This window comes from Fukomys damarensis, unplaced genomic scaffold (genome assembly GCF_012274545.1).
Source record: "Fukomys damarensis isolate Sample0158 unplaced genomic scaffold, DMR_v1.0_HiC HiC_scaffold_26, whole genome shotgun sequence".
Classification (NCBI taxonomy): Eukaryota; Metazoa; Chordata; class Mammalia; order Rodentia; family Bathyergidae; genus Fukomys; species Fukomys damarensis.
In genome coordinates this window covers 3,415,405-3,441,271 of record NW_022900938.1, presented here as the reverse complement: position 1 = coordinate 3,441,271, position 25,867 = coordinate 3,415,405, and the positions used below count along the sequence as shown (strand labels likewise).

General features: G+C 43.8%; 2 protein-coding genes and 1 long non-coding RNA gene across 3 annotated transcripts in view; all 3 read right to left on the bottom strand.

Annotated features, from left to right (window-relative positions):
- CUNH2orf66 (chromosome unknown C2orf66 homolog) overlaps positions 1 to 5,136 on the bottom strand; it is a 14,009-nt gene extending 8,873 nt beyond the window's left edge. The window contains exons 1-2 of the mRNA XM_033756266.1: positions 2,245 to 5,136; positions 913 to 1,055 (exon numbers count right to left, since the gene is read on the bottom strand). The gene's annotated coding sequence lies outside the window, so the exon portion shown is untranslated. The remainder of the gene's footprint in view (positions 1 to 912; positions 1,056 to 2,244) is intronic.
- A 779-nt stretch (positions 5,137 to 5,915) lies between these two features.
- On the bottom strand, positions 5,916 to 11,632 carry LOC104867548. Its single transcript, XR_781790.2, has 5 exons — positions 11,459 to 11,632; positions 8,566 to 8,698; positions 8,167 to 8,248; positions 7,574 to 7,615; positions 5,916 to 6,044 (listed from the first exon to the last, which is right to left on the bottom strand). It is a non-coding gene; the product is annotated as an uncharacterized LOC104867548 (long non-coding RNA).
- A 9,806-nt stretch (positions 11,633 to 21,438) lies between these two features.
- Pgap1 (post-GPI attachment to proteins inositol deacylase 1) overlaps positions 21,439 to 25,867 on the bottom strand; it is a 58,797-nt gene continuing 54,368 nt past the window's right edge. The window contains exons 25-26 of the mRNA XM_033756281.1: positions 25,411 to 25,515; positions 21,439 to 24,092 (exon numbers count right to left, since the gene is read on the bottom strand). Of these exons, the coding sequence (XP_033612172.1) occupies positions 23,954 to 24,092; positions 25,411 to 25,515 (244 nt within the window). The 3' untranslated portion in view covers positions 21,439 to 23,953. The remainder of the gene's footprint in view (positions 24,093 to 25,410; positions 25,516 to 25,867) is intronic.

Here is a 25,867-nt window from a genome sequence, read left to right as displayed (position 1 = left end):
ATATAAAAAATATATATATATAATTTGAATTTTGGGAAACTTTAATGGTGCTGTCAACTTTGGAAAAAGTTATCCCAATTTACTGTGTTGAGTTGGCATTGTACAGAAATGGACAGCCATATTGGTCTAGAAATGTTAATTATTTTTATTTTTTATTTTTATTTTTTCCATTTGTACAGGGGTAACACACTGTATTAAATATGTAAGGTCATATCTATGTGGGTTTGATTACAGAAACTAATAAAGTATTCTCTAAATAATGAAGAAAAAGAATAAGACTACAAGAGCAAGAAGCAATTTAAATATGTTAAGGGACCATTTTCATCTTCAGAATTAAGGATTATTTTAATCTTACATCATTACCTTTTCTCTTTTACTTTCCTTTTTAGTTTTATTTTAGGATTCCCTATTTTTAATGTTCATACAGAGATTTCTTTAACTGAAATACCGAATAGTTTCTCTGGTGTGAAAAACTACAATAGTACACAAGATCCTAATGAGATAATTAGTAATGTGAAATAGGAAGTGAAGGGCTAAAGGTGTAGGGAAAGTGGGAAGGGTGGGGGAAAGGTAATAAGGGAGGGGAAAAATGTCAGAAATTGAAAAAATGGAAATAAAGTGTTCGTAAATGGGGAGGGGAGGAGGGGTTAAAGGGAGGGCAGGGACAAGGGGAAAAAATGAGAATCAAGACCTATTATGTAAGGGTACAGGATCCCAATAATGAATGTAACTGTATTGTATACCTAGATTGTACCAATAAATTCAATAAAATGGAAAAAAAAAGAAGAATGAAAAAGAAAAGAAAGAAAAAGGAAACAATGACCTCAGATGCTCTAAGCTGAGATATGCCCTGGCACACACAGAATGTCTTCCCCCCGGGACAGAATGGGCACAAAGGGCAACAGAGCTTACCGGAGTGTGACTTCAGCCCTTGTAGGTCGCCTTGCTGACCTCTGCTGAATGACTCCTGGCTACTTATACCAACTGGGTTGGCTGCAGGTTGGAGACACTGACGTAGGCAGAGGGAATTGAAGAATAATGGTTCCATTTTCATCCTTGGCACAAAGATCTTTAAGAGTTGAGATCTTCAAGCTTCCTCAGAGGTAACCTATTTACCTCAAAAATGCAGCGGCCTCTCCATGGGCCACTGAGCATCTTATGTGGGTTTTTTAAAAACATAAGGCACTTCCTCATGGCAAAGTAGCTTTCTCCTTTTTTTCATGTTTAGGAGAAGTTATATCCACAGCAGTTGAAAACATGATGATGATGATCCTATCTAATAGAATGTTCTCTTGGGGATATTAATTTTCAAAATAATAGCATTTTTAGAACAGGAAATCCTACTGTAAGAACAAAAATTGTTCTTTTTGTCTACACCCTGTATTTCTTCCTAGAATCTCAGGAACTTTATAAGTTTGGAAAAGCAGCATGGCTTACCATAATACCCTTCAAATTAGAACCATAAGGTCGCATGGTCTTCATGGAAAAGGGAAAAATTACTATACCCACAGCCTCCCTGTGCTAAATAAATGCCATCTGCAGAAAACAGTTGGGTTGAGGTTTAGGCTCAATGAATATAAAGTCGCTTTAGTGGCAATGACTTGGAACACAGTCCTGGACAAGCTGTTTGCTGAGAAACCTGGTGATCTAGACTGGATTTAGAATACCTGGCTGTGGTTTCATCTTTGTTGAGCCATGCTATATAATTTTTGGGGAAAAAATCATTTCATAATTAAATTTTGGTCAGGACTGTCTGAGGCCCAATGTCACCTTGCCTGTGAGCCACTATGGCATGGGGGTCACAAGTTGAGGCCTCCATAGTCCCATGATGCTGTGATGCTACAGCGCAAGATTACATCAGCTGAAGATATCCTGGTTCCTTGACAAACAAGTAGTGATATAAAAAAATCAAAGAGAAAGGCTTTGCCTGGGGGAAGGACAAACTCCTTATCAGCCTGTTATCTCCTCCCACCTACTACTGCAAGAATGCTTTACCCACAGACCTAAGATCCTCCTCAACAAAAGATTGCGCTGCCCTTGAGCCCCCATACTCCCTCTGAATATTGTGTGCACCCAATAAATAATGGCCAGCTCAATTCAACATTGCATCCCTGTTGTCTTTCTTTAGGCCTCACAGCCCCCCTTTCTGGGCAGATCAGAGGATTGATCAGCCTCAGATAATCTTGACCCTGGGCCATCATTTGCTCATTCAGTCAACAAACTTTCATCAAGGGCCGCACGTACCAGGAATCCCACCGAGCTTTCCAGGTGAAGTGGCAGGATAAATGCAGCCCCGCACCTACTGATGAGACAGCAAGCAAGACAAACATGAGTCAAATCCCTGTGCTGTACGAGGGGATTTAAATGAAGACAGAGTATAAACAGGGAGATGGGAGTCAGAGTCAGGTTTCTTTCTGTGCAAGGACTGCGCTCCAGGCTGTCACAGTAACCACGGGGGCTCCGGGAGACCCAGGGAGAAGAATTTCAGACAGGTGAGCAGCTGCACTGCACGGGGGCTGGAAAGGAACACAGTGCATTGAAGAAACTCAAAGTAAATCGGTCTGACAAGAGGGGAGGGAAAGGGGGGCCGATGTGAGCCACAGGAGAGGCAGTCGGACCCTTCCCGCTGCAAGGAGGGCCGAGTGGATGAAGGGTTTTAAGCATCCAAGTGGCTCTCTCAGAGTGGCGTTTCAAAGAGATTACTCTGGCTGCAGCAGGGAAGGCATTTGGACCTAATAATAAGGATGCTCGAAGCCAGGTAGTGTGATAGCCAACCCGACTCCATCTTGGGCCTCAACACCAGTCTGTACCTGTGCTTGAACAGGGTGCTTGTGGGGCTGGGTCCCCTGCATAGACACAGCCTCCTGGCTTCACTGGGCTCAGCAAGGGCTCCTGGGTCAGAGTTTCACACTGGTGCCTACCGCTTTTCCAGGGTCAAGCCGCACAGTGCCTCTGGGGCTGTGTTTTTAGGGTCCCCAAGGTGGCCCCACTTCCCAGGTTCTACTAGGTGTCCCGCTGGACAGTTTCTGAGGTTGGCTGACCTTGGGGAAGATTTTTCCTGGGCTCTCAGGCAGTCGGACTTTGAAACCTAAGTGGAAGCCAGTGTACCTCTGAGACTGTTGCTTTTTCCAGGCCCATACTGCACACAGGGACACCGGCAAGTCTTACTGCCTGCATCCTCAGGAGGGCTGTGGCTGAGCGCCCTGGCCACAGGTGGACTAGAGGAGCACAGGGAGCAGAGTCCCGCAGTGGCCCTGGGTGCCGAGGCTCGGAGGGTGTCCCTGGTGAGTCCTCAGACCATTCTGCCTGGGACAGGACAAGTAGCACAGAAGACCCTGAAATACCTTTGGGCCCTTTGTCCTGCTGCCCTGATGACTAGCACAGGGTTCCCATGTGCTGATTCTCTCAACAAGAGTCCCTTGGCCACACTCAGAGAGTTCTCTTCCAACATGGCAGGCTGAGAACCGCCCAGTCTGTGTGCCCTGCTTCCTTTTCACCTTTGGGTCATCCCTTCGTTCCTGTACCTCAGCGAAGCAGTTAAAAGTAACCCATGCCCTGAGAAAGGCATGGGCCTGTTCATGAGGGCTCCCCATGCCCTGCACCCCCACCCTGAGGCCTCCCAGCCCTGCGGCCTGGGGAATGAGGGTTCCCCCGCACGGATCTCGGGGACATAACACTTAGCTGAGAACACGAAGCCCTACATCCAAACTGCCTCTAACTGGATTTGAGGAAAACTTTCCCAATCCTCTATCATTTCAGGCCACGTCAACATCTCCAAGATTGAAAAAGGAGTAAAGAAAGTTCTCTAAAACAGAGACAGCTAGACAGTTTCTTAGGTCTTTGCATGCAGATTTTCACGGGCAGACTTCTTTAGTGGAGAGCACGAGGTGGTGGCTTTGCTTGTTGGTTCTGCAACTGACCTTAGAGGAGAGACAACAGGAGAAAAGGTCACACTGTCAAGGTCAGCTCGCCTGCCCTCCACCCACTTCTTGATGTCCATAAAGTCAAGTCTGCAGCCTTGGGCAACATTTGGGCCCTGCATAGACTCTTGGCCTCCACAGGGAGCTTCCTGCACGTACATATCGGTGCCTTTGAATATGCTGCTGCTGTGGCCTGCAGTGTCTTCTCCAAACCTTGTGTGCCTGGATAACTTCTCCCTGTTCTTCAAGACTCACATCAAACAGCTCTTCTGAGGAGATCACTTAGCTTCAGCAGCTCTTACCATGTTAAATTAATGCCATATACTGAATGGGCCTCCCCAGAATACGTATGCTGTAAACCTACCCGAGTGTGAAGGTACTAACAGGCGTGTGTGTGTGTGTGTGTGTGTGTGTGTGTGCAAAGATGTGTGAGGTTGAGCCCTTAGGAGGAATCAAGTTCATGTCCTTATGAAGACACCACCAGATCACTCTCTCATCTTTTTTCTACTTTGCCAGATACAGTAAAAAAACAGCAATCTAGAAGAGGGTCTTCACCAGAATTTGGCCATGTGGCTGCTCTGATATCAGATTTCCAATCTTTACGACAATGAGAAATCCATTTGTGTTGTTTATGAGTCACCCAGTCCTTGGTACTTTCGTTAAACTAAGACAATTAGGATGACTACATTTGCCTTCATGTGTCTCTCGGTTTACAGGGTGAGGTCCATGAAATAGGCACTATGTTTTGTCATTGGCATAAGGTATACGTCTTCATTACTTTTTCATTGCTGGGACAAAATACTGATGTCCACAAGTTACAGGAGGAGAGGTTTATTTTGGCTCATAGGGTGTGGAGGCGTCACACAGTCTGCCGGCTCTGTGGCAGGGCTATATGGCAGAGGGCATCCTGAGGAGAAACAGTCCATGGCAGGGTAGGCAGAAGGCAGCAAACTTCGGCAGGGAGCCTCCATTTCCCCTTTTATCCCATGAAGGCTACAAGCTTATTGGTTGGTGCCACCCATGCCAGGTTGGGGCTTCTGTCTTCAGTAAATCCGTTCAGACACACAGAACTATTCTGAACTGATCCAGTTCCCACACACTCTTGATACACATTCACACACCCTAGGCCCTGCCACCTCTGAAAATCTCCACCGATGAGAGCATGAGGTTGGGGGGGCATCTAGATACAAGTCCTAACAGTAGCCATATCACAGATGCTTATGGAATCAATAATTCTTTAAAATTTCAGTTTAGATTAATACTTTTTTTTGAAGTTTGAGCCTTGTTACATAGCTATTTTGTGGAGTTCACCTGGAGACTTAGTTGATGTATTTTACTAGGAAGGGAAGAGATAATTGTAGGTGGCCAATAGATATCCATTGATCTGACTTGAATAATCATTGGGCCAGTAAAATGTAGAGTAGTTTTTGATCTAGCTCCTGTACAGTGGAGGGGAGCGCAGACGATACTTGCGTGATTATATACACTTTTCTACTCGAAGTGTCTCGGATTTGAGGGGTGGGCCACAGCTGCTTCCTGCAAGTCCTGAGATAACACAGGTAGGGAAGACCAGTCTAAGGAATAACGCTTACTCAGCGTCCTCGTCCCCCAGGCAAGGTGTGGGCCCCTGGGGGGTTGGAATCATCAGTCGCTCTGGGTTCCTCCTGTCCCTGCCTGGCAGAAACAAAGCAGTGTTTTTCTTCCCTCCTTTTCCCAGGCAGATGAAGTTGCAGCCCCACCACAAAGCAGCACTTACACCCTCCTAGGAAGTGGCAGCCCACCTGGCCCCGGGGAAGAGCGCCCCGGATGAGCTCTCTTTTCTCTCCTCCCTCCCCTCCCGTCTCCTCCCCTTCCCTTCCCTGCGGGCCTTGAAACTTGCCAATCCTCCTACCTCAGCCTCCTGAGTGCTGGGATTACAGGTGTGGGCCACCACTGCTGGCTTCTCCTTTTCCTTCTTTCTTTTTTCGTACCAGGGATTGAATTTAGGAACTTGTGCTTGTGAGATAGGCAGCGGCACCACTGAGCTACATCCCTGGCTCTTCACCTTTTCTTTTGTATCCTGTAAATAATTATCTCGGTGCCTGTCTGTCGATGATCGCCAAACTTCAAGGATGGCTTGCCTGTCTGATATAAGATAATAAGCATAGCATGTATTGAGTACACACTATCGGTCAGGCATGTGCTAGGTGGCTTTGTCACCTACTGTTGTGAATTTTCACAAGCACTGGTACCTAGAGCACACTCTCCTCACTATACACAGTGGGTAGGTGGGGGAGGGAGTGGAGACTACAGGAGATTTTCAACTGATTTCCTAGCTCATTGCCTGATTGTGCTTCCTTATGGGTCTGGGCCTGGATTAGCGCACACCTCGGCTTCGGTAAGGGACAGGAAATATCTGAACGAGAGTTCCGGGGAATGCTCTGTTCCGGGGCAACCCAGGACTGCAGTGGGCCTGGAAATGCAGGCCTGAATTTCAGTTTCTCTGAGGAACTGAGTGGCCGAAGTGCTCTGGGTGTGGAGAGGTGGTGGACTGAATGCTCCTCTCCAGAGACACTCAGATGCTTGTAAAAGTTGCTTTATTTGGAAAAAAGGTCTGTAGATGTGAAGGCTCCCAAGATGGGGAGGTTTCCCTGGATTACCTGGGTGCCCCTCCCTGCCACCAACGTGCTGTCTCATTCTCACAAGGAGAGATGGGGCAGACCCCGCAGACACAGAGGGGACGGTGCTCCAGCCGGAGCAGAGAGCTGCTGATGCTGGCTGTGAGGAAGGGGGTGGTGCAGCCGCAAGCCAGGCCTTGCTGGTGGCCAGCAGCAGCTGGAGGAGGAAAGGAGTAAATTCTTTCCCGGGGCCAGCAGAGAGAGTGTGGCCCAGCCCATGCCTTGCTTTTGGCTCAGTGATACTAATTTCAGATCTCTGGCCCCAGAACTGCAAGAGAATACATTTCTTTTGTGTAAAGCCACCTGGGTCTTGGTAATTTGTTACAGCAAGCCCAGGAAAAGAATGCAGGGATAGGACATGTCAGGCTAATCATGAAGGGGGAGACCATGCTTGCCACGGTGCCTTAAATTCTCCTGAACACCCGGCACCGGAAACTGGACCCAAACTCTTTGTTTTCTTTTGAGAAAGGCTGACCTTCTGTCCTTTAATTGGGTTGAAATGTCTGTCACGAACCCTGGATTTCACATGAGTAAGCCTATATTTTTAACAGGTCTTTTTGACACAAAAGAGATGAGAGCAGGGTCCAGGCCACAGTGTTAGGTTAGACTCATGAGTCACATAATGTTTTAATGGACCACATATTTTGACCCATTAATAAAGCTATTCGGGACAAAACCTAGTACTTAAAAAAAAAAATAGAACCCTGTATTTCTAAGTGCTCAGAGAAGGAAAAAATGAGGTCAATTCAGATGAGTAATTCTCTGGATATTTTGGGACATAATTGGGCAAATGATTCTGGAACTATTCATCAGTTGTGAGCCCTGAAACAGAACCAGTGAGCTTTTATCTTAAGGGAGGAAAATCAATAACAACAGCAACAAACAACAAAATAAAATACCCCTCCCTAAAGATGATTAGTTCTTAGCATTCTAGGAGTGCTCTAGGTACATAAAATGGTACTGCGCTACTTTAAATGAAGAGAATAAATAGCAAACCTTTATGCTCCCATCTTAAAAGTGAATTCTGTAAGTCTGGACCTGGAAATCAATGAGAAATCTCAGTAACGAAGATGATTTCATCCTAATCCTCCAACATTAATATGCACCCAGAAGTCAGTGGAGAACATTCTAGGTTTCTGCTAAAAACATTACCTGTGTAGAGTGCAGTATTTAATTTTTTTGTTGTTGTTTTTTGAGACAGGGCCTCACTGTATAGTTCAGACTGGCCTGGAACTCACAGGGACCCTCCTGCTTCAGCCTGCTGTGTGCTAGGATTACAGGTGTGCACCTCCACGCCTGGCCACAGAACAGCACGTACCACGAGTACTGATCGGTTCAGGGCAATCCGCACTCCCATCACTTCACGTATGTATCATTTGTGTCGCAAACACTCAGAATCCTCTCTCCTAGTGACTCAAATACACGATGACTGTGCTGTCCTCCGCAGCTGCCCCCCAGAGCCCCGGGCCACCGCGGGGCTCCACCTGTCCAGCCCCACACATTCCCGTTTGCCATTGTGTCTTGGGCCCTCGCCCCTGCCCCCAGCCTTCTGCTCTCGCTTTCACCAGATCAGCTGTTTTTGGCTCCACCTGGGGTGAGAACCCGAGGTATCCGTCCCACGGGCCCAGTTTACTCCACGCAGCGTCCTGTCTTCCAGTTCCATCCAAGTTGCTGCAACGACAGAATTCCCCTTCTTATGGCTCATATATGACTGTCAGGCCCAGGCAGCCGTCAGGAGCCGCGCAGCAGAGGGGGTAGTGAAGGGGCTTCCTCTCCTCACCACCGCCCAGGCCGCTTGTCAGGCCAGCGGGCATGGGGTTCTCTGGGAGCGAAAGCCGCGAACCACGCATGCGAGGAACCGCAGTCTGCTCCTGGCTTAGCCTGAGTCCATCACTGCCTCCTCCGGCCCCCCAACCCCATGGAGAAAAACTGTCCTCCTCGAGACCGGTCCCTGGGGCCATAAAGGTTGGGACCACTTTTGAAAGTACCAGGAGGAGAAGAGGGCAGCACATCGCTGACACAAACTGCAGGTTCACCATTTTGAGTTCCTCTCCTGTTGTGCAAAACAAAGCAAAACTCTTCTGGCACATTCAGGGTTTGTATGACTCAGCTCACATCACCCTGAAGGGAGAGAAATAAAGCAAGGAGAAATGATAGGAATATTGGTTTTATGTAAATAATGATTCCTGACCTAGAAACCTCAAGTTTGCTTTCAAGATAATATATAAAAACAGATATTGAAAACCTATCAAAAAAGTCTTGCTTTTGCACAGCAAAGGAAATGAGTAAAAAGGCAACCCGAAGAACAGGACAAAATATTTACAAAGCGCACATCCAGTAAGGGCTTAATGTCTAAAACATGTCAGGACTTCAAGCAACTCAACAGTAAGAAAACAACCAGGTTCCTTAAAACGGGGAAAGCGTTTGAATAGATATTTCTCCAGGGAGGATAAATGGCCAACAGGCATATGAAAAAAACGTCCATTAGTCATCACAGAAACGCACATCAAAACTATGAGCAATCACCTCACATCTGCTAGAAAGATTTTTATCAAAGAGATGTTTCAAATAAAAGAGAAAACAAACTTTGGTGAGGATGCAGGGGAAAGGGAAACACTCGGTGTTGGGTGCAATGTAAATCAGGGTACTTATTATGGAAAACAGCATGGGAGTTCCGCTAAGTATTAAAAATGGACTCCGATCCATCAGCAACCCCACCTCTGGGCGATGTCCAAAGAAGGGCAAGTCAGTATCTCTAAGCACTGTGTGCTGCCGCATGCTCACTGCCACACGACTCATGACAGTAGGGCATGAGTCATGGTGTGTACCTCCATGGCCCCAAGGGCCTCATGGCTCATAGGGTTGGGAGGCTTAGAGCTGAGTGGGGCCTGGGCTGGAAGGATGCGTCTCTGCCCTACTCCTTCCTTTGCTCTCTCTGCCTAGGCTAAGCCGTGACCAGCTCTCCCCTGCTATGCCCCTATGTCATGCTGCCCTGCTTTGGGGCAGTGGAATATGGACTGAAATCTCTACAAACACTGAGTCAAAATAAACCTTTCTCAAAGTTGGGTGTGGTGGTGCATGCCTGTAATACCAGCACTCGGGAGGCTGAAGCAGTAGGATTGCTGTGGTTTAAAACCAGCTTGGGCTACACAGTTCAAGGCCAGCCTGAACTACATAGTAAGACCCTGTCTCAAAATCCAAAAAATAAAACAAAGCAAAACACCCTTTTCCTCCTTTAAATTGTGGGTGTCTGACATTTTGCTCCAGTGATGAGAAAAGTGACTAAGACAGTATGGAATCAACGTGACAGGTCCCCCAGGTTGTACCCCATCCAAGCAGAGCCGCTACCCACAGGAGCACAGAGACAAGAAGCAGCCAGCAGCGGCCCTGCTGCTCTCACCACCGCCCTGTTTATCAGCCAGCCCTAGGCCCATCACCCCTGGGACTCTAAAATTCCCCACACTCTTGAGCAGTGCCCCCTCCCCTACCTAAACGTCCCTATAACAGCTGTGCACACCCTCCTTTCAGTGTCCACGGCCTTCTCACCCTTGGCCCAGCTGCACCCAGAGGGCAATAAACTCACGGCCTGTTGCTTAGACCTTGCCTCCATGGTCTCAATCGTGCCTTGGTCTCCCCTTAAAACTTAAGTGCCCACTGGCGGGTGAACGATTAAAGAAAATGTGAGGTGTGTGTGCACATACACACCCATACAAATAATGGAATAGTATAGCCCTAAAAAAGGGACACAGTGTCATTTATGACACAGATGACCTCAAGGACCTTATATTAAGGGAGATAAGGTGATGGTACACAGAAAGGACAGACAACACAGGCTTCCTCCAATGTGGAATGTAAAAAAGACAGACTCCTTCGAGGCACAGGGCTGGTTTCCAGGGCTCAGGTGGTAAGGACACGAGGCAGTTTTGGTGGAAGGGAATAAAGTCTTAGTTATGGGGAAGAGTAAATTCTGGAGATTTACTGCACAGCAGGAGCGACTACAGCAATAATACCGCATCCTACGCTGGCAGCTTGCTAGGAGGGCGGATCCTTACACACACACACACACACACACACACACACACACGATTAGGAGAGGTGATGGATGTTAGACTGATGGTAGTGCTAAATGCACAATGTGCATTTATAAATGCATCAAAACATGTTATCACCTTAAAATTATTTTAAATTTATAACTTAATAAAACCAGGAAAAAGAATCTCAAAGAGTTACAGAATATATCCAGAACGAAGTTTCCCCAAGTAAGGGTGCGTACATTCTAAGTGGCGTGTGCACATGGCAACATATTGGGACATGGGTGGGAAACAACTCATTTTCATATTTTAATCTACCAAGGTATGGATTGTTCTATGTAAGGGCAGAATTGTGCCCTCGTATACCCGTCCCTGTCTCAAATGTCTGCACTCAGCGTGAGGGGTGGACTGAGGGAAGATGGGGCTCCCTGTGCTCTGTCCATCTGCTCCTTTACCGTCAGTGTCTTGTAACATTAGAGCACGTGATCCACGTCGAGGATGCATGGATTATATGATATATGTGAGACACTGAAAAGATTCACGGATTATATTATCACATATTTACTATATTATTTTTTAACTGAACACAAATTGAATAACGATTACAAACTGAATAAGTAGCCGGGTGCGTGGTGGCGCATGCCTGTAATCCCAGCAGTCAGGAGGCTGAGTGGGGAGGATCGCTATGAGTTTGAGCCCAGCCTGGGCTACATAGTGAGTGCAGGCCAGCTTAAACTACAGCGTGAGATTCTGTGTCAAAAAAACAAAAAAGCCTCTCTAAACAAATGAACAAAACCAAATTGAATAAGCAGCTTGCAAATAACTTGTAAGACACCACGGCTGAACATACCAGCAATACGAGCATAGAGCCACGGTCAAGTTCAACTGGGATTGAAGTCACAGTCAGATCTGATGGCTTCGCATCACCTGTCCGCACTCACACTGCAGCAGTGGCGCAAAAACCACGCAGGTCACAGTCGTGGCTCGTGACTCGCTAGCGCCCCCGGTGGACTCCATACAGCACTGCGGGGTCTGAAAAGAAACCACACACGTGAAGGTTTAGGACCCCGACCCCTTTGTCTTGTTCTTGGTCTGATTTTTGTTTTGTTTGGCTCTTTGCTTTCTTTTCGTTCCCCCCCCATTAATTTAATTTTATTGATTTTGAAAATTCTTCAGTTGGAGTTTTAAACCTCACTTTTGTGTCTTTATCCTTCCCGACTTCCTTTTTCTAAAATTTTACATCTTCCATTTTTTCCTTTCCTCAGCCTCTCAATTTTTTGTCAGTCTTACCATTACTTTTATTAACTTTTAGCCTTTAGGTTAGGGTATTAGTGCTGCTCTCTCTGCTTTGTTAATGGTTTTAGGTCTTTCCTGTATGCTATGATACGGCTTGTCTTGGGGTCTGCACTATTACTGCTGATTTCTGTTAAGGGTGGAAGTTACTTCGTTTATTGCTTTTTACTGTATGTCAGTATTTGTTTTGTCTTTGTGTCATCAACACCACTGTGGTTGTTTTTCACCTCTCAGAGTGGTGCTGGGATCATGCTTTAGTGCTGGACACTAAAATGACTCTTCGTAAAAGTATAGGCCACGTATATCCAACAAATGCAAAAATCTTGACATGGAAACCCAAGGAGCATGAAAAAAGGCAACATGATTCCTTCAAATGTCTGTGTTTTGTCAGCTGCTGAATACTGCATCCTGAAGTGGATGAAATGCTGGACAAAGAACTCAGAAGACCCATTTATAAAATGATTGATGAGCCAGGCGAGGTGGTGCATACCTACAATTCCAGCACTTACGAGGCTGAGGCTACATAGTTAGACCCAATCTCAAAAAATAAACAGAAGTAAATAAATAAATAATAAAAATAAAATGACTGCAGCGAAGATACAAATAAACAGCTGAGCGAATGAAGAAAGACCGTGCAGGATGAGAAAGAGCAATCCAGCAAGGAGAGAGTTTAGAGAACCAAACAGAGAGCACAACAGGGCAGATCAAAACCTGAGGGGCAGCCTCACCAATTAACAGAACCGAGCAGAAGACAGACTCTATGGGCTTGAAGATAGGGCTGAGGAATTAGTACATGCAGACACCAATAAAGGAAAAAGAAGAAGTTACCAACAAAACATCCAAGAACTATGGGACGTGGTTAAAAGACCAGACTTACAAATGTTGGATGTCCCAGAGGGCACTGAGGTATAGACTAATGGCATAGAAGATCTACTTAATAAAATGACAGAAAATTTCCGAAAACTTGGGAAAGATACAGGAGACATTTAGAACTCCAAGGCACAAGTGGAAAAGAATACTCCATGTCAAACTATAGTTAAAATGACAAGAGTACAAAACAAAAATATTGAAAGCCATCAGGGAGAAATGCCAAGTCACCTCCAGAGGTAAAACCATCTGCATAACTTCAGACTTTGCAGAAACCTACAGTCCAAGGCCGGGTGTGGCAGCGCACACCTGTAATCCCAGCACTTGGGAGGCTGAGGCAGAAGGATTGCTGTGAGTTTGAGACCAGCCTGGGCTATATAGTGAGTTCCAGGTCAGTCTCAACTACATAGTGAGACCCTGTCTCAAAAAACAAACAAACAAAAAACCAAAAACCAAAAACCAAAACCAAAACCAAAACAAACAAACAAAAAAAACCCACCCTACAGTCCAAGAGGGCATGGGATTATGTAATTCCAGTCCTGAAGGAAAATAACTGCCAAGCTAGATTACTATACCCAGCAAAGCTATCCTTCACAATTGAAGGAGGACTAAATACCTTCCAAGAAAAGCATAAACCAGGGCCGAGGATGTGGCTCAGTGGTACCGCTGCCTGCCTTGCAAGTGCAAGGTCCCAAGGCTGATCCCCAGTACCAAAAAAAAAAAAGCATAAACTAAAATTTATAACCATTAAGCCAGCATTGCAGAAGATGCTTAAATAAATATTATATATAGAAAAGGAAGAAAAAAAAAGAAAGAAAAGGAAGCCTAGATGAGCTATTGAGAATTAGGGAAGAGTTCAACATTGAAAAATCAACCAAATGACAGAAATTCATGTACACCTTTCTGCAATTCTGAATGCACATGGCCTTAATCACCCAATTAAAAGACACAGACTGGCAGATTAGGTTAAAAACAAAACTCAGCTCCTCCTCATTTGCAAGAAGCATCTCCCTAGCAAAGACACACATGGACTAAGAGAGAAAGGATGGAAACAGTGAGTACGCAGGAACAGCCACACTCATGTCTGACAAAGCAGACTTCAAGACAAAAGTAGGAAGAGACAAAGAAGGCCGACACATACTGGTGAAGGGAACGATCTGCCGAGAAGACATAACAACTGTAAATACATGTGCACCTCACATTGGTGTGCCCAATTCTATAAAACAAACGTTACTCAACACGAACACTGCTCAGTACTACGGGTGCCTCTGATGCTCCACTCTCCTCAATGGATTGGCTGTCCAGACCTCCCCAGATCCACAAAGAAAGACCAGCGTTAAACTGCACTAGACAGCAACGGTCTTAACAGATGTCTGTAGGACATTCTATCCAACAACTACAGAATATACATTCTTCTCAGCAGCTCATAGACTATACTCCAAAAGAGAGCATTTTCTGGTCACAGAGCAGTGATGGCAAACTTTTTAGAGATGAGAATCCAAACTGCAACCCAAAATCCAATTATCACAAAGGGCCAACACTGCAATTAAACCCGGACTGAGGTTTCAGTTTAGAGAAAACAACTCTACATTAATGTCTTTTGCCTTAAAAGAAAAACACAGTAACACATATGCCATATGTTCACCATCACTACCACAGAGCAAACCTTATATAAAAAAATTTAAATAATATTTTGTATCCTATCAGATTGCAATGGAATAAAACTAAAAACCAACAGCAAGAAAAATCACAGAAACTATACAAACACGTGGAGATTGAATAATTCTCTTGTGAAAGATTGGCTGGTCACTGGAGAAATAAGGAGGAAATTTGAAAATTCCTAGGATCAAATGAAAATGGAAATATTACATACCAGAATCTCTGGGATACAGAAAAGGTAATTCTGAAAAGGGAGTTTATAGCTATACATGCCTGCATCCAAAAAGTCAGATCCCAAATAAATAACCCTAGTCACACATCTCAAGGTCTTAGAGAAACAAGAACAAACCAAACACAACAGAAGGAAAGAAATAATAACTATCAGAGCTGAAATTAATGAGGTACAGAAGAGAACATTAAGAATAAGAACAATAAAACAAAGGTTAGTGACTTTCTTAAATTCCTTTAACATTTTGTCTAGTGCGTCAAAATCTTGTGTAGAAAAACTAGCTTCTCCCTTTCTCCTCTGCCATCTTCTTAAGGACAAAGTTTTCTCTATACAGAATGGTATTTCCTGCAAGTTGGGAAGAAAGAGACCGAGTCATTATTTCTTCCTTAAGTACTTTGTCACTAAACCTTTGTGGGTGTAGTGAAGAGGCGTGTTTCTATCCATCCTTACACTCTAATCCCTAGATCATGTTAGCTGTTTTTTTGTTTTGTTTTGTTTTGTTTTTTTGGTACCAGGGATTGAGCTCAGGCCCTTGTGCATGAGAGAGAGGCGGTGGCACCACTGAGCTAAATCCCCAGCTTCTGTGATTCTTTTTTGATCATGACACAAAGGATGATGATTGTGTCTTTTTCGCTGATCAAGCATTAATATGACCGCATCTCACAGCATTCCCATCCTGAAGGATAACAAGATTTACACATATAAACACTCAAATGAGCACCTAACTGCAAAACCCAGAGCTCTCACCTCCACAGTATACTGAGCTACAAGCATATCTAGCAAGCCTACCCAACATAGTTCTGTTTTGGGGGGTGGGGGTTGAGACAGAGTCTCCTTATGCAGTTCAGGCTGGCCTTGAACTCACTGTACAGCCCAGGCTAGCCTAGAACTCACAGCGATCCTCCTTCCTCAGCCTCTGAGTGCTGGGATTACAGGTGTGTACCACCACTCCTGGCTGTAAAACAATTATTTTTATATACATACTCAAGATAGAAGCATTTTTTTGTTTGTTTTTTGTTTTTTGGTACCAGGGATTGAACTCGGGTCCTTGCGCTTGCAAGGCAGGCCACCGAACCGCTGAGCTAAATCCCCGGCCCTAGAAGCATTTTTTAAAAGTTCAGTTTGCTGTTATGTCATTTCGCTCGAGTTTGTCACTACTCCTCATACCCAACACAAAATTATATTAAGGACAGTAAAATGCTTTCGCTCACTTAGTAGCTTTAGCTCACTTAAATTCAGGCTATATCCAAATTCTGACTATTCAAAGCACACAAGACAGAACGGATCCATCTCTAAACCAAGACTCTCACACACAAGCCTAACAACCCAAGTGTGCGGAGTCGTTTCTTATTTTTCCGTTTTTTGAGGGGCCAGATATTGAATCCAGGGCCTGTGCATGCTAAGAAGTGATCTACCAGTGAGTGTCAACCCCAGCCCTTTCCTTTTTGAAAGTCATTGCATTGAACGGCTTTTCTTTCATTGAAGAATTTTATATTTAATTCATCAGCTCTTTGAAATGAAACTACAGAACATTAAGTGTAACAGTTACGCAAAACACTTCAGTTCCGTGTGTGGTATGCAGACTCGAAACAGGCCCCCCAGGTTTTCACCCTCTAGTGTACATGCCTCGTGCCATCAAGCCCTTCTCCTGGACTGCGGACCTGTGAGTATGATGGAGATACTGGATGGAAGAACTTAGGTACAGTTAAGGTTGACGCTGAGCTAATCAAAGACACAACAGACACGAGTCTAAGGGCAGAGTCAGGACAGCCGATCTAACTGGCTCAGTCTGGGGGACTCAGTCCAAGCTTGGCTGGCTGCAGGGCAGAAGCGTCAGAGGTGGAGGGTGAACTGGGGTAGCCGTGGGGAAGAGAAGTGGAGAGACCGCGCAGGTCACCCCCAGCGGCCATCCACAGCACGGGGCTGGGAAGGGTGAGTCCACCGACTGGGTTAGTACGGCAGCCCGCGGAGCAATCCTCTTGAAACCCCACCTCTGCGCAGGCGCATGAGACTTCTGGGGAACTTTTTAGATGGAAGGGGTGAAATGAAGCAGGAAATGAAAAAGGAGACAAAAACTAGTGGGACGGGCACCCAGGTTGACATGCTGTGTACTCAGGAATTTTGAAACTGGGTTGGATACCTGTAAGTATCCAAGGAAGACATGTACACTTCGATTTCTCATCCATAAAACTTTACTTTTTGGGTATATGTAATTACATGTATAAGCACAGACGGGTAATACTTATAGAGTTAGGGATGTTAAAATGAAAGGTACTCATCCTTCAAAATATACCTTTTTTTGTTTTTTGGTACCAGGGATCGAACTTGGGTCCTTGTGCCTGTGAGGCAGGCAGCGGCACCACTGAGCTAAATGTGCAGTATATCTCATTGTATTCTTTCCATCCATTATATAAAAGTTTGAATCTAGCTAAACACTTATTTAGAATTTCTGTAGGCAATTTATAACCCTAAAGACAATCTTGCCAGTGGGTTCTAGGAGCCCTCGCTCATTTTATTTATTAGCTGAGACAATGTCTGAGAATTCAGACGGGGACTTGCTAAGCCGGTCCTAACCTTTTCAGTAAGGGTCAAATTGAGTAGCTCTGGAGTGAACTGGAAATCTCCCAAACAATGCCCAAATCATTTTCATTCTTACTAGGCAGCAAACTGGGCATCCACGGGTACACCACGCTAGCCTACAGGAAACAGAAAACCTGATCTTTGGGAAAAAGTCTACAGTTCCTGAAAACAGAATGAGTACTATGAAGTGTCCATACAAACGGATGTGGGAAGCCACAAAATCCAAAGCTGGGAAAGTGTCTGATTTTACCCTGCTCTCAGTATCACCGGAAATGTGCTGTGTACTGTGCTGAACGGCCAGCCAGTCTCGTTTCCAAAATGCTCGACATGTTGGAAAGAAATAACTTTTTAGTTCTTTTTTCCTGAGAGAGTATTATGAAGAAGTGCATGAACCAGTAAGCAATCTTTGTACCAAAAATGCTTATCCACAATATTTATTTTTGAACATTCAGAACACCGGATTATGACAGAATAAAAAGAAAGCACCAAAAATCGCTACACATTAATACCTGAGTGGAGACCAAAGGTAAATATTCACCTATTAAACGTACACCACAATGCTGGAACACAGGTAAAATCATTCACAACAGAGTACAGTAAGTGGCACTTTTTCTGAATTACAACTAGCTGAATGCAACACCGTTAACACACAATACCGAAAATACACAGAGAATTCCATGTCAGTGTATGTGTAATGCACCACACATGTACAAAGTACAGGAGAAGATCATGCCTGTTTAAACAGAAGGGTCTGTGCAGTGACCATCACTCTTCAGTACACAGTACAGGACAAGTCCTTTGCACTATCAGGTACTGTTACTACGCGCTGTACTTTCTGGATGAGAACGAAATCAATTTGCAATAAATAAATAACACCAACTGAATTTTTATCACTGTTAAGTTTGTACTTTGTAAGCTATATTATATTAAACTATACCACAGAAAGGGATGCAGGTTGAAAGCCAGTCACTTTATCACACACTGTTGTCCAGAGTACTTTCTTGTGAATATTAACAGGTTTTAAGAAAAGACACATTGTCTTTCTACATATTTTTAAAGAAAGTTATTTTATTTACATTTTTGCCCCAGGATGTGGGAAGTAGTGAAATAAAACAGAAGGAAAGAAATGTGTTGAGACTTTATGTTCAGAACTGAAATTTAAAAGTAGCAAACTCCCAAAACACTGAAAGGTGACAGCTTTCGCAGAGATCACAACTATCCTTCAAATGGAATAATTTGGATTTTTTTTTTTTTTTTGAGACAGGGTCTCGCTATGCAGCCCAGGCTGGCCTCGAATTTGCGGCAATCCTCCTGCCTCAGCCTCCCAAATGCTGGGACTACAGGTGTGTGCCACCACCCCAGGCTAATTTGGATTTTAATAGAATTGTATCTATTTATTTTAAATAAGCACAGTAAAAATGCCAGTCTACATTTTAAAAAAAGAGTCATTCTGTCTTGATACTTTAATAATTAGGAAAGAAAAAGAAAAAAGGAGAATATTAATTTTTTAAAAAAATCTGAGTTTAACTTCAAAAATCACTATCGGGTAAATTAAGCTTATTTGATAAACCTCAAAATCTGAGGAAAAAATCAGTGTAGGTCTTAGTAAAGAATTCATGTTTGTTCATTAATAAGACAAAAATGCCACACTGTGAAGATGAATCTCTGCAGGGTGAGTTTAGACCGGAAGTTCCATGACCTTCCCCCCAAATAATTTTCTCCACCTGTGTAGCCCAAGTCATTTTTAACTCGAAACAGGACACTGAGAGTTAAGGGAGGCCGCAAGGATGGCAGTCCACAAATACTAAGCACCAAGTACTGAGTACTGGTCAGCTTTGAAGCTTCTATCTCAACAACCTCAAAGAAAGGGACTTGGGACCCATACGTGAAGGCCGTCCATAATGGAACACGCTTATAAAACTGCAGGGAATTCCCTTATCATTTTAAGGCACAGTCTGCTTTATTCCAAATGACTGCAAACTCCAGGTCACAGTGATAATATATATTTGATTTTGGTCTGGTTTCCCATGGGTGCATTGCTACATGTCGTAAGATTAAGAAACTGCAATGCAGTCATTTCAAAATAATACGTTTAAGTCATTTTTCCACTTAAAAATGTAAATGCACACTATCATTTCCTAATTTATATGCACTAAAAATTAGAGCTTCCCTCTCTTCCCACAACACAGGAGAGGACAGTTCACTCTCCTAGTATCCCAACAAATGCGTATTTGACTATGTGGAAAGTATGATTATGCTAAATACAGGCATCTCCTACCCAGGGTATAATTATCCAATACAGAGGACAAATTCACTCCAAATGACAGTATACGCTGAATTCACACTTATCCACCTTCTCACTAATATTGTCACAGTCCACATTAGATGACCCAACTGCAACTTAAGGCCAAATAGTTCAGTATCTGGCTCTCTGTGCTACCTTTTCTCTTTCAGGGCTACTTGCACGAACGGTGCCAACATCGCCGCAGCGGCTGGTAGCACAGGGAGGGAACACGGAGCGACGGGCAAACTGCGACACGGACTGAAGTTCTGTAAACTTTCTGTGGGGAGAAATGAAAGGCTTTCAAGCAAAGGAACAGCAGCTTGAGAGCCCATCACCTTTCTCACTTTCTTCTCCGTAGCAGGACGCAGTATCAGTATTAACTCGTTAGTGTTAATTCTTGCTTGTTTTGTAACATTTTGATACAGCATAGGAATCTTTAGAAGCTTCCAGCGGTAATCTCCCCTGGGCAACGCCTAAGGACTCCGAGGGGCTGAACGGCCACGGGCTTCTACCGGAAACTCCCACCACCCCAGTGACAGCCGGTACGGGGCGGGGGGACCGCACCGCACGCAGCGCTTCACGTCACACCGCGAGCCTGAACAGCATTTCAAACGAGTTCTTCACGAAACTGCTGAAAAGATCACTGGTAAGTGAATGGACTTTTACCCAATAAAATCAGAAAATATTTGAGAAATCAGCAAAACAGAGCAAATTATGCTAGAACTCTGAATATTTTCAAAGAAAAATTAAGAGTGTGGAATATAATTTTTCATGATATACACATTTATTATAAGTCATAGACGAAAAATACTGAAAAGATTCTTTTTGCTTTAATCTCATTATACTAAGAAAAGTTCATTGGCACAAATATCCGGAGGTATTTTACAGTTTCTTTTAGCTTTGGTGGTAAAGTTTGTTTTGCTAACCATATGAATATAGTCATATAGTTTCCACTGCAGAATTCAAATCTGTCATTTTTTTTCCTAAAAAAGGATGAAAAAGTCCAGTATGAAACAGAACAAGTGCAACATGAAATATAAATGGCCTGCCTTTTAGGCTTTTGAACAGTTAGTAGCTCTATGCTTTGACTCTAAACTCTCTTACTAGTAACTTTCCTATGTAAATACTAAAAATCAAAATTACATTACAAGTAGTACTAATGTTACAAAAGTGGCTACTGTTAAACTTCCCAAACTAAGGTTAGAATTCAGATATGCAAGCTTACACAACTCATCAAAGCACAATGAGTTTTTCACAAGTGTTCAAAGTTACAATGCACACAATAATTATAGGTTGATTCTGATTTGTAAATATCAAGCCCTATACAAAGTGATCAGAAATTAATGATGTCAAAATAGTTAAAAACATATGTTTTTGGCAGCATAATCATGCCAAACACTTTCAGAAAGTAGTTGACTTAAAATTACTAGTCACAGGCAATTTAATAAAGGGGCAATGGAGAACAAGTTATCAACTCAGGCGCTGTTACGTCTACACCACTGATAAAGTAACGGCTTGCTTATTGTACTCCAAATTTCATTGTGTTCTCAGAGCTAAGTTCCTAACGCATAATATTTAGCCTTCCCTATTCATAATATCTTATTTTTAAACGTGAATTCTTGAGCGTTGACATACTCAGATTTTGTTCACATTATCCTTATGAAGAGTAAGGACTATGAGTCGCTGCAGAGCTCTTTTAACTCCTCGGGCCACTAAACTAACTCTGTGGAAGAATGGAGGACTAACGTGTATAAATAGAAGTTTACTTCAGAATTTGAAACATTCTTTGTTCAAAATCCCTGGGAAGAGCCGGGTGTGGTGGTGCGTGGCTGCAATCCTAGCACTCAGTAGGCTGAGACAGGAAGATCACCGTCAGTTCAAAACCAGCCTGGGCTACATAGCAAGTTCAAGGCCAGCCTGAATTGCATAGTGAGACCTTGTCTCAAAAAACCAAAACCAAAACCAACCAAACAAAAAACCCCAGGATAAAATATTAGCTTGTAATCATCTTATGATTCTATAAAAGTTCCTACTCAACTGACACTTACTTGGTAAGGAAGACCCTTGGCAGGGTCTAATTTCCTACTACAGACACTTCTGCTCAATGCTGGACTCTCCAAATTGGTTTTCCTCGTAATGAACATCACAGAGTATCTTGTTTCCTATGATATCCAAGCTTACAAACCCTACACACCGGGAACATGAAAACTAGTCTGATAATAACAGATGCCTGGTCACAGAAAGTCCCAACACGTTTCTGAAATTTTCCCAAATGATTTTAACAAGCAGTGCATAAAATTTCAAATGCAGCATGATAAAGTTTTGCACTAGCCCACATAATAATGCAAGAAGACATTACCACCCTAACTTAGACCTCATGCCTAACACAGAAATGTAGGCCAACTGATTTATCTGCTGTGTGTAACAGCTAAAAATGTACTGTATTACCACTCATAAAATATTAATTACAATCCATTTTATAGTGTTTAAACAAAATATTCTGTTGGCATAAATATGACCTGAGGTCTTGGTGATAAGTATATTCACACAAAAATATTTTAGTGAGAATTAGTGTGCCTGGTCTGCTCGGGCCCTTGCACTTGTGAGGCAGGCAGCGGCATTGCTGAGCTAAATCCCCAGTCCCAGTTTTTCTGTAATGGACCCAAGTTCAAATTCAGAAAGAGTTAAACAACACGTTTAACCTACACTTGGGGTACAGAGTACCAGAGGCAAAACAAAAGATGCCCCACGTGTAGAAGCTGTTTTGTGTGTACTGCCAACTTCAGGCAGATGTGTCCCTCTTTAAATGCACACCCAGTGTCCATGGCAAGTGTGAGATCTAATAAACTCTTCTTCCTCTTGGATGCTGAACACATAAGCACTGTGAAGCTCATTCCCTTTACTCCTGCTCTCCAGTGGACACCAGCCTGCTGAGCCTGTCCCTGCCACCATCAGGTTATCGCCCTTCAAGGGTCTCGGGAAGCAACAGTACACACCCTGAACAATAAGCACGATGCCAGAATACATTCGTGTAGACCAGCGAGACCCTCTGTGACTAGTGGCAAAACAGCATAGTGGTGGTGGGGAAACTAGGAGGGAACAAGGTGCAAAGCCACAGGCAGGGGAGTGGGAGGAACCTCAAGGCAGCAACTGCCAGACAGAGCTCTGGACCCAGAGGCTCAGCAGACAGAAGGGACTGATCCTCTAGGACAGCGATGGCGAACCTATGGCACCTGTGCCACAGCCGGCTGTTTGTGTTATCAAGAGCCCTGAAAGGTTCGCCATCACTGCTCTGGGACATCCCCAATCCCCAGTGCCACAAGGGACACAGCTCACTGGAGGACATTCCGTGAGAGGTTTTGGACACGAAAGTACCCATACCTCAAAGGAGCTCGAAGAGCCAGGCGCTCCTCAGGCTGAATTCACTCTCTTAAGGCAGAGTGCGTACATTCTTCCGCCCTGCTCCCTTAACTCTGTGCTGTTTTCTAGCTGAGCAGGAAGTGAAATCTGAAATTACGTGGAAATGTTATTCCCTCCTTTACGGACCCTCAAGCCTTCACCGTTAAATCCTGTGGCTACAGTCCCCCGTTTCCGCAGATGTGCCTTTATATTTATGCTGCACTTACTGTTCCCCAGGAGTTTACATTTATGCACCGGATATGAAGCTGAAGCTACTCTTGGTCATGTTTTTTCCACAGTAGACAGAAAGGTGCAAACTTAGTTTCTGCCAATTATTGAAATTTAGTTAGCAATCTAGCCTCACCTGAAGAAATTTCAGCAATCATTGGGACAATGAATTGAATCAACAAAAATGAACTACTCTAACGACAGTAATACCTGGGAGAATAGTCTTTAAATTTAACAGACACAATTCATATTTGAGAATAACAAGAAAACTTCCCTATTCTGAATGTGAATCATGTTTCCACTCACTGAGCTTACAGTGCTTATCAAAAACACGTCTTCTTGTAATTCAAAGCTCTCATGTACGTACAAGGCAGAAGCCCACTTTGTTCATCATAATGGCCAAAGAGACCAAAGACTCTGTGGCTGTTTCACTTCTGAGAAAGCAAATAGTTGTGAGTTTCATCACCCTCTGAAAATCCATCTTATAGTATGTAAACGACAGCAAATAGAAAACAAGTCACTTTTCAGAAGGTGACAAAACAGGTGAACGCTGGATGGGAGGTGACAGCGGCCCGGTGCCTGCTGAGTGTCCGGCACGCGGGTGCACAGATGTCCTCGGGCACCAGGCTGCCTCCCCTCCACCGGGCCCAGATGGCGCACGCGGATGCCCCCCAGAGCAAAACCATGCCTCACCCCCTCTCCTCAGGCAGTACAAAACTAAATCCCGCTCTCAACATTGTAACAATAGACGTGGCCGTCCACGCGGGGAGCCTGTGTCCGCCGTGCCCAGCCCTCAGGCGTCCCTCTCACATCACGTTGCACAAGGCGTGGAGCACAACAGGAATGAAGGCGAAGGCCGGGATCCTGTACAAGTGTGTTGACCCGAAGGCGATCACGCCGACAGCCAGGGGGGGCGCCAACTGGGAGGCAGTCTTCAGCAGCTTACTGGGAAGAGAAGAGGAAACACACAGTACGTAAGCGGCAGCGGGAGCGAAACGGGCTATGTCTACGTTGTACATGGCTGGGAGAGGTAAACATTCTAAGTGACTTTAACGGAAATAATTTTTTTATATAATGAATTTACCTGTCCTGAATGTCTTTGAAAGATCAATACAAACCATGCTTTGACTAAAAATCCAAAAACAAAAACAGTAACAAAATGGAAAACTATTTCTATTCAGAAAATAGCCAATTTTATTTTTTCGAACTTTAACAATGGAAAAATACTCAAATGTTCATTCTGCAATTCTATCTCTAAAAATGTATGCTAACAAAAGTACTCATGCTCACTGAGATAGTTAAAGAAATGTCAATCCTGTTTATAACAGCAACAACCAAAGAGGAACCATGTTTAAATCCCAAGAAAAAAAACATGCAAGTCAAGACGATATTTTTAAAAGAAAACTCTCAGAAAGGGCTGTGGTCTTTTTCTTCAAAACAAGAAACGGAGGATAAGAAGGGTTCAGAAGCCAGCCTAAGGACACAGCTATGACGCAGCAAAGACTGAAGCCCCAGATCTGCTCAGTATCTCCTAGAACCAACTGAAGGGGCTCTCAGAACCAGCTCCAGAGAACTCAAGTCTTACTGTGGAGAATTTTACACATGAGTAACAGCAGAGTGGGTTAGGAACCCTCATGCACCCAGTTCAAACAATCAAATCCTGGCCATTCTTACTTCACCTGTATCTGTATTTCCATGTACTTCCACTCCTGAAGTTGTTTTTTATTTTTTTGTTTATATTTGTTTTGTTTTTTGAGACAAGGTCTCACTATGTAGTGTAAGCAGGCCTTGAACTCACTACATAGTCCAGGCTGGCCTTGACCTTTTGGTGATCCTCCTGCCTCAGCTTCCTGAGTGCTGGGATTGCAGGCATGCGCCACCATGCCTAACCTCCTGTAGTTTTTTTTTGTGTGTGTGGTACCGGGGATCGAACTCAAGACCTTGTGCTTGCAAAGCAGGCAGCAGAACCACTGAGCTAAATCCCCGGCCCACCTCCTGTAGTTTTTTGAAAGTATATCTTATGCATCATAGTTTTTAAAGTAAAAAACTGCATATTATTACATCCTAACAAGTAAAACTTATAGTTAAGAAAACAAATACAGCATAATCATATATAAACTGTACCTTTGTATTAAGCCATACCAGGCTTTATTTTCAGGAATACTTAAATTTACTACAAATAAATAGCATACTCCAGAAATAAAATACAGGGTGATACAGGCCAGGAACAGATGGGAAAAGAAGAAAGATTAAACTATTATACCTTGATTTTATTGAAACCGTATAAGTATTTCCGAGAACTGCCATGGTTGGAATAAGTATAAATGCCAAAGGTTTACATGGATCAGGATTAAGTTTAAAATAATACCTATCATAAAAGAAAAACAAACACAAGTCAACAAAGCGAAGTTGATCATTATGTCTGGTTCCAGGGCTCGAAATCAGGACCCTGTGCTTGTGACGCACGCAGACTCCAAGTTGATCATTTTGGGTAAGATGGTGTCTCACAGCTCTTGAGAACCCCACCTTTCTCCAATAATCGGCTGTGAACAAGCCATATGGGTCTTGACGAAAGGGACGAACAATGTCTGGTAAACCTTTATTTAATGTACTAAATTTAATTTGCTTCTACTGACTTAAAATGCTCTCAACATTTAGATAGTCTAGAACCTTTGCATCTTTTTTTATGAGTAGGGTTGGACTACTACTTGGATGAGGTG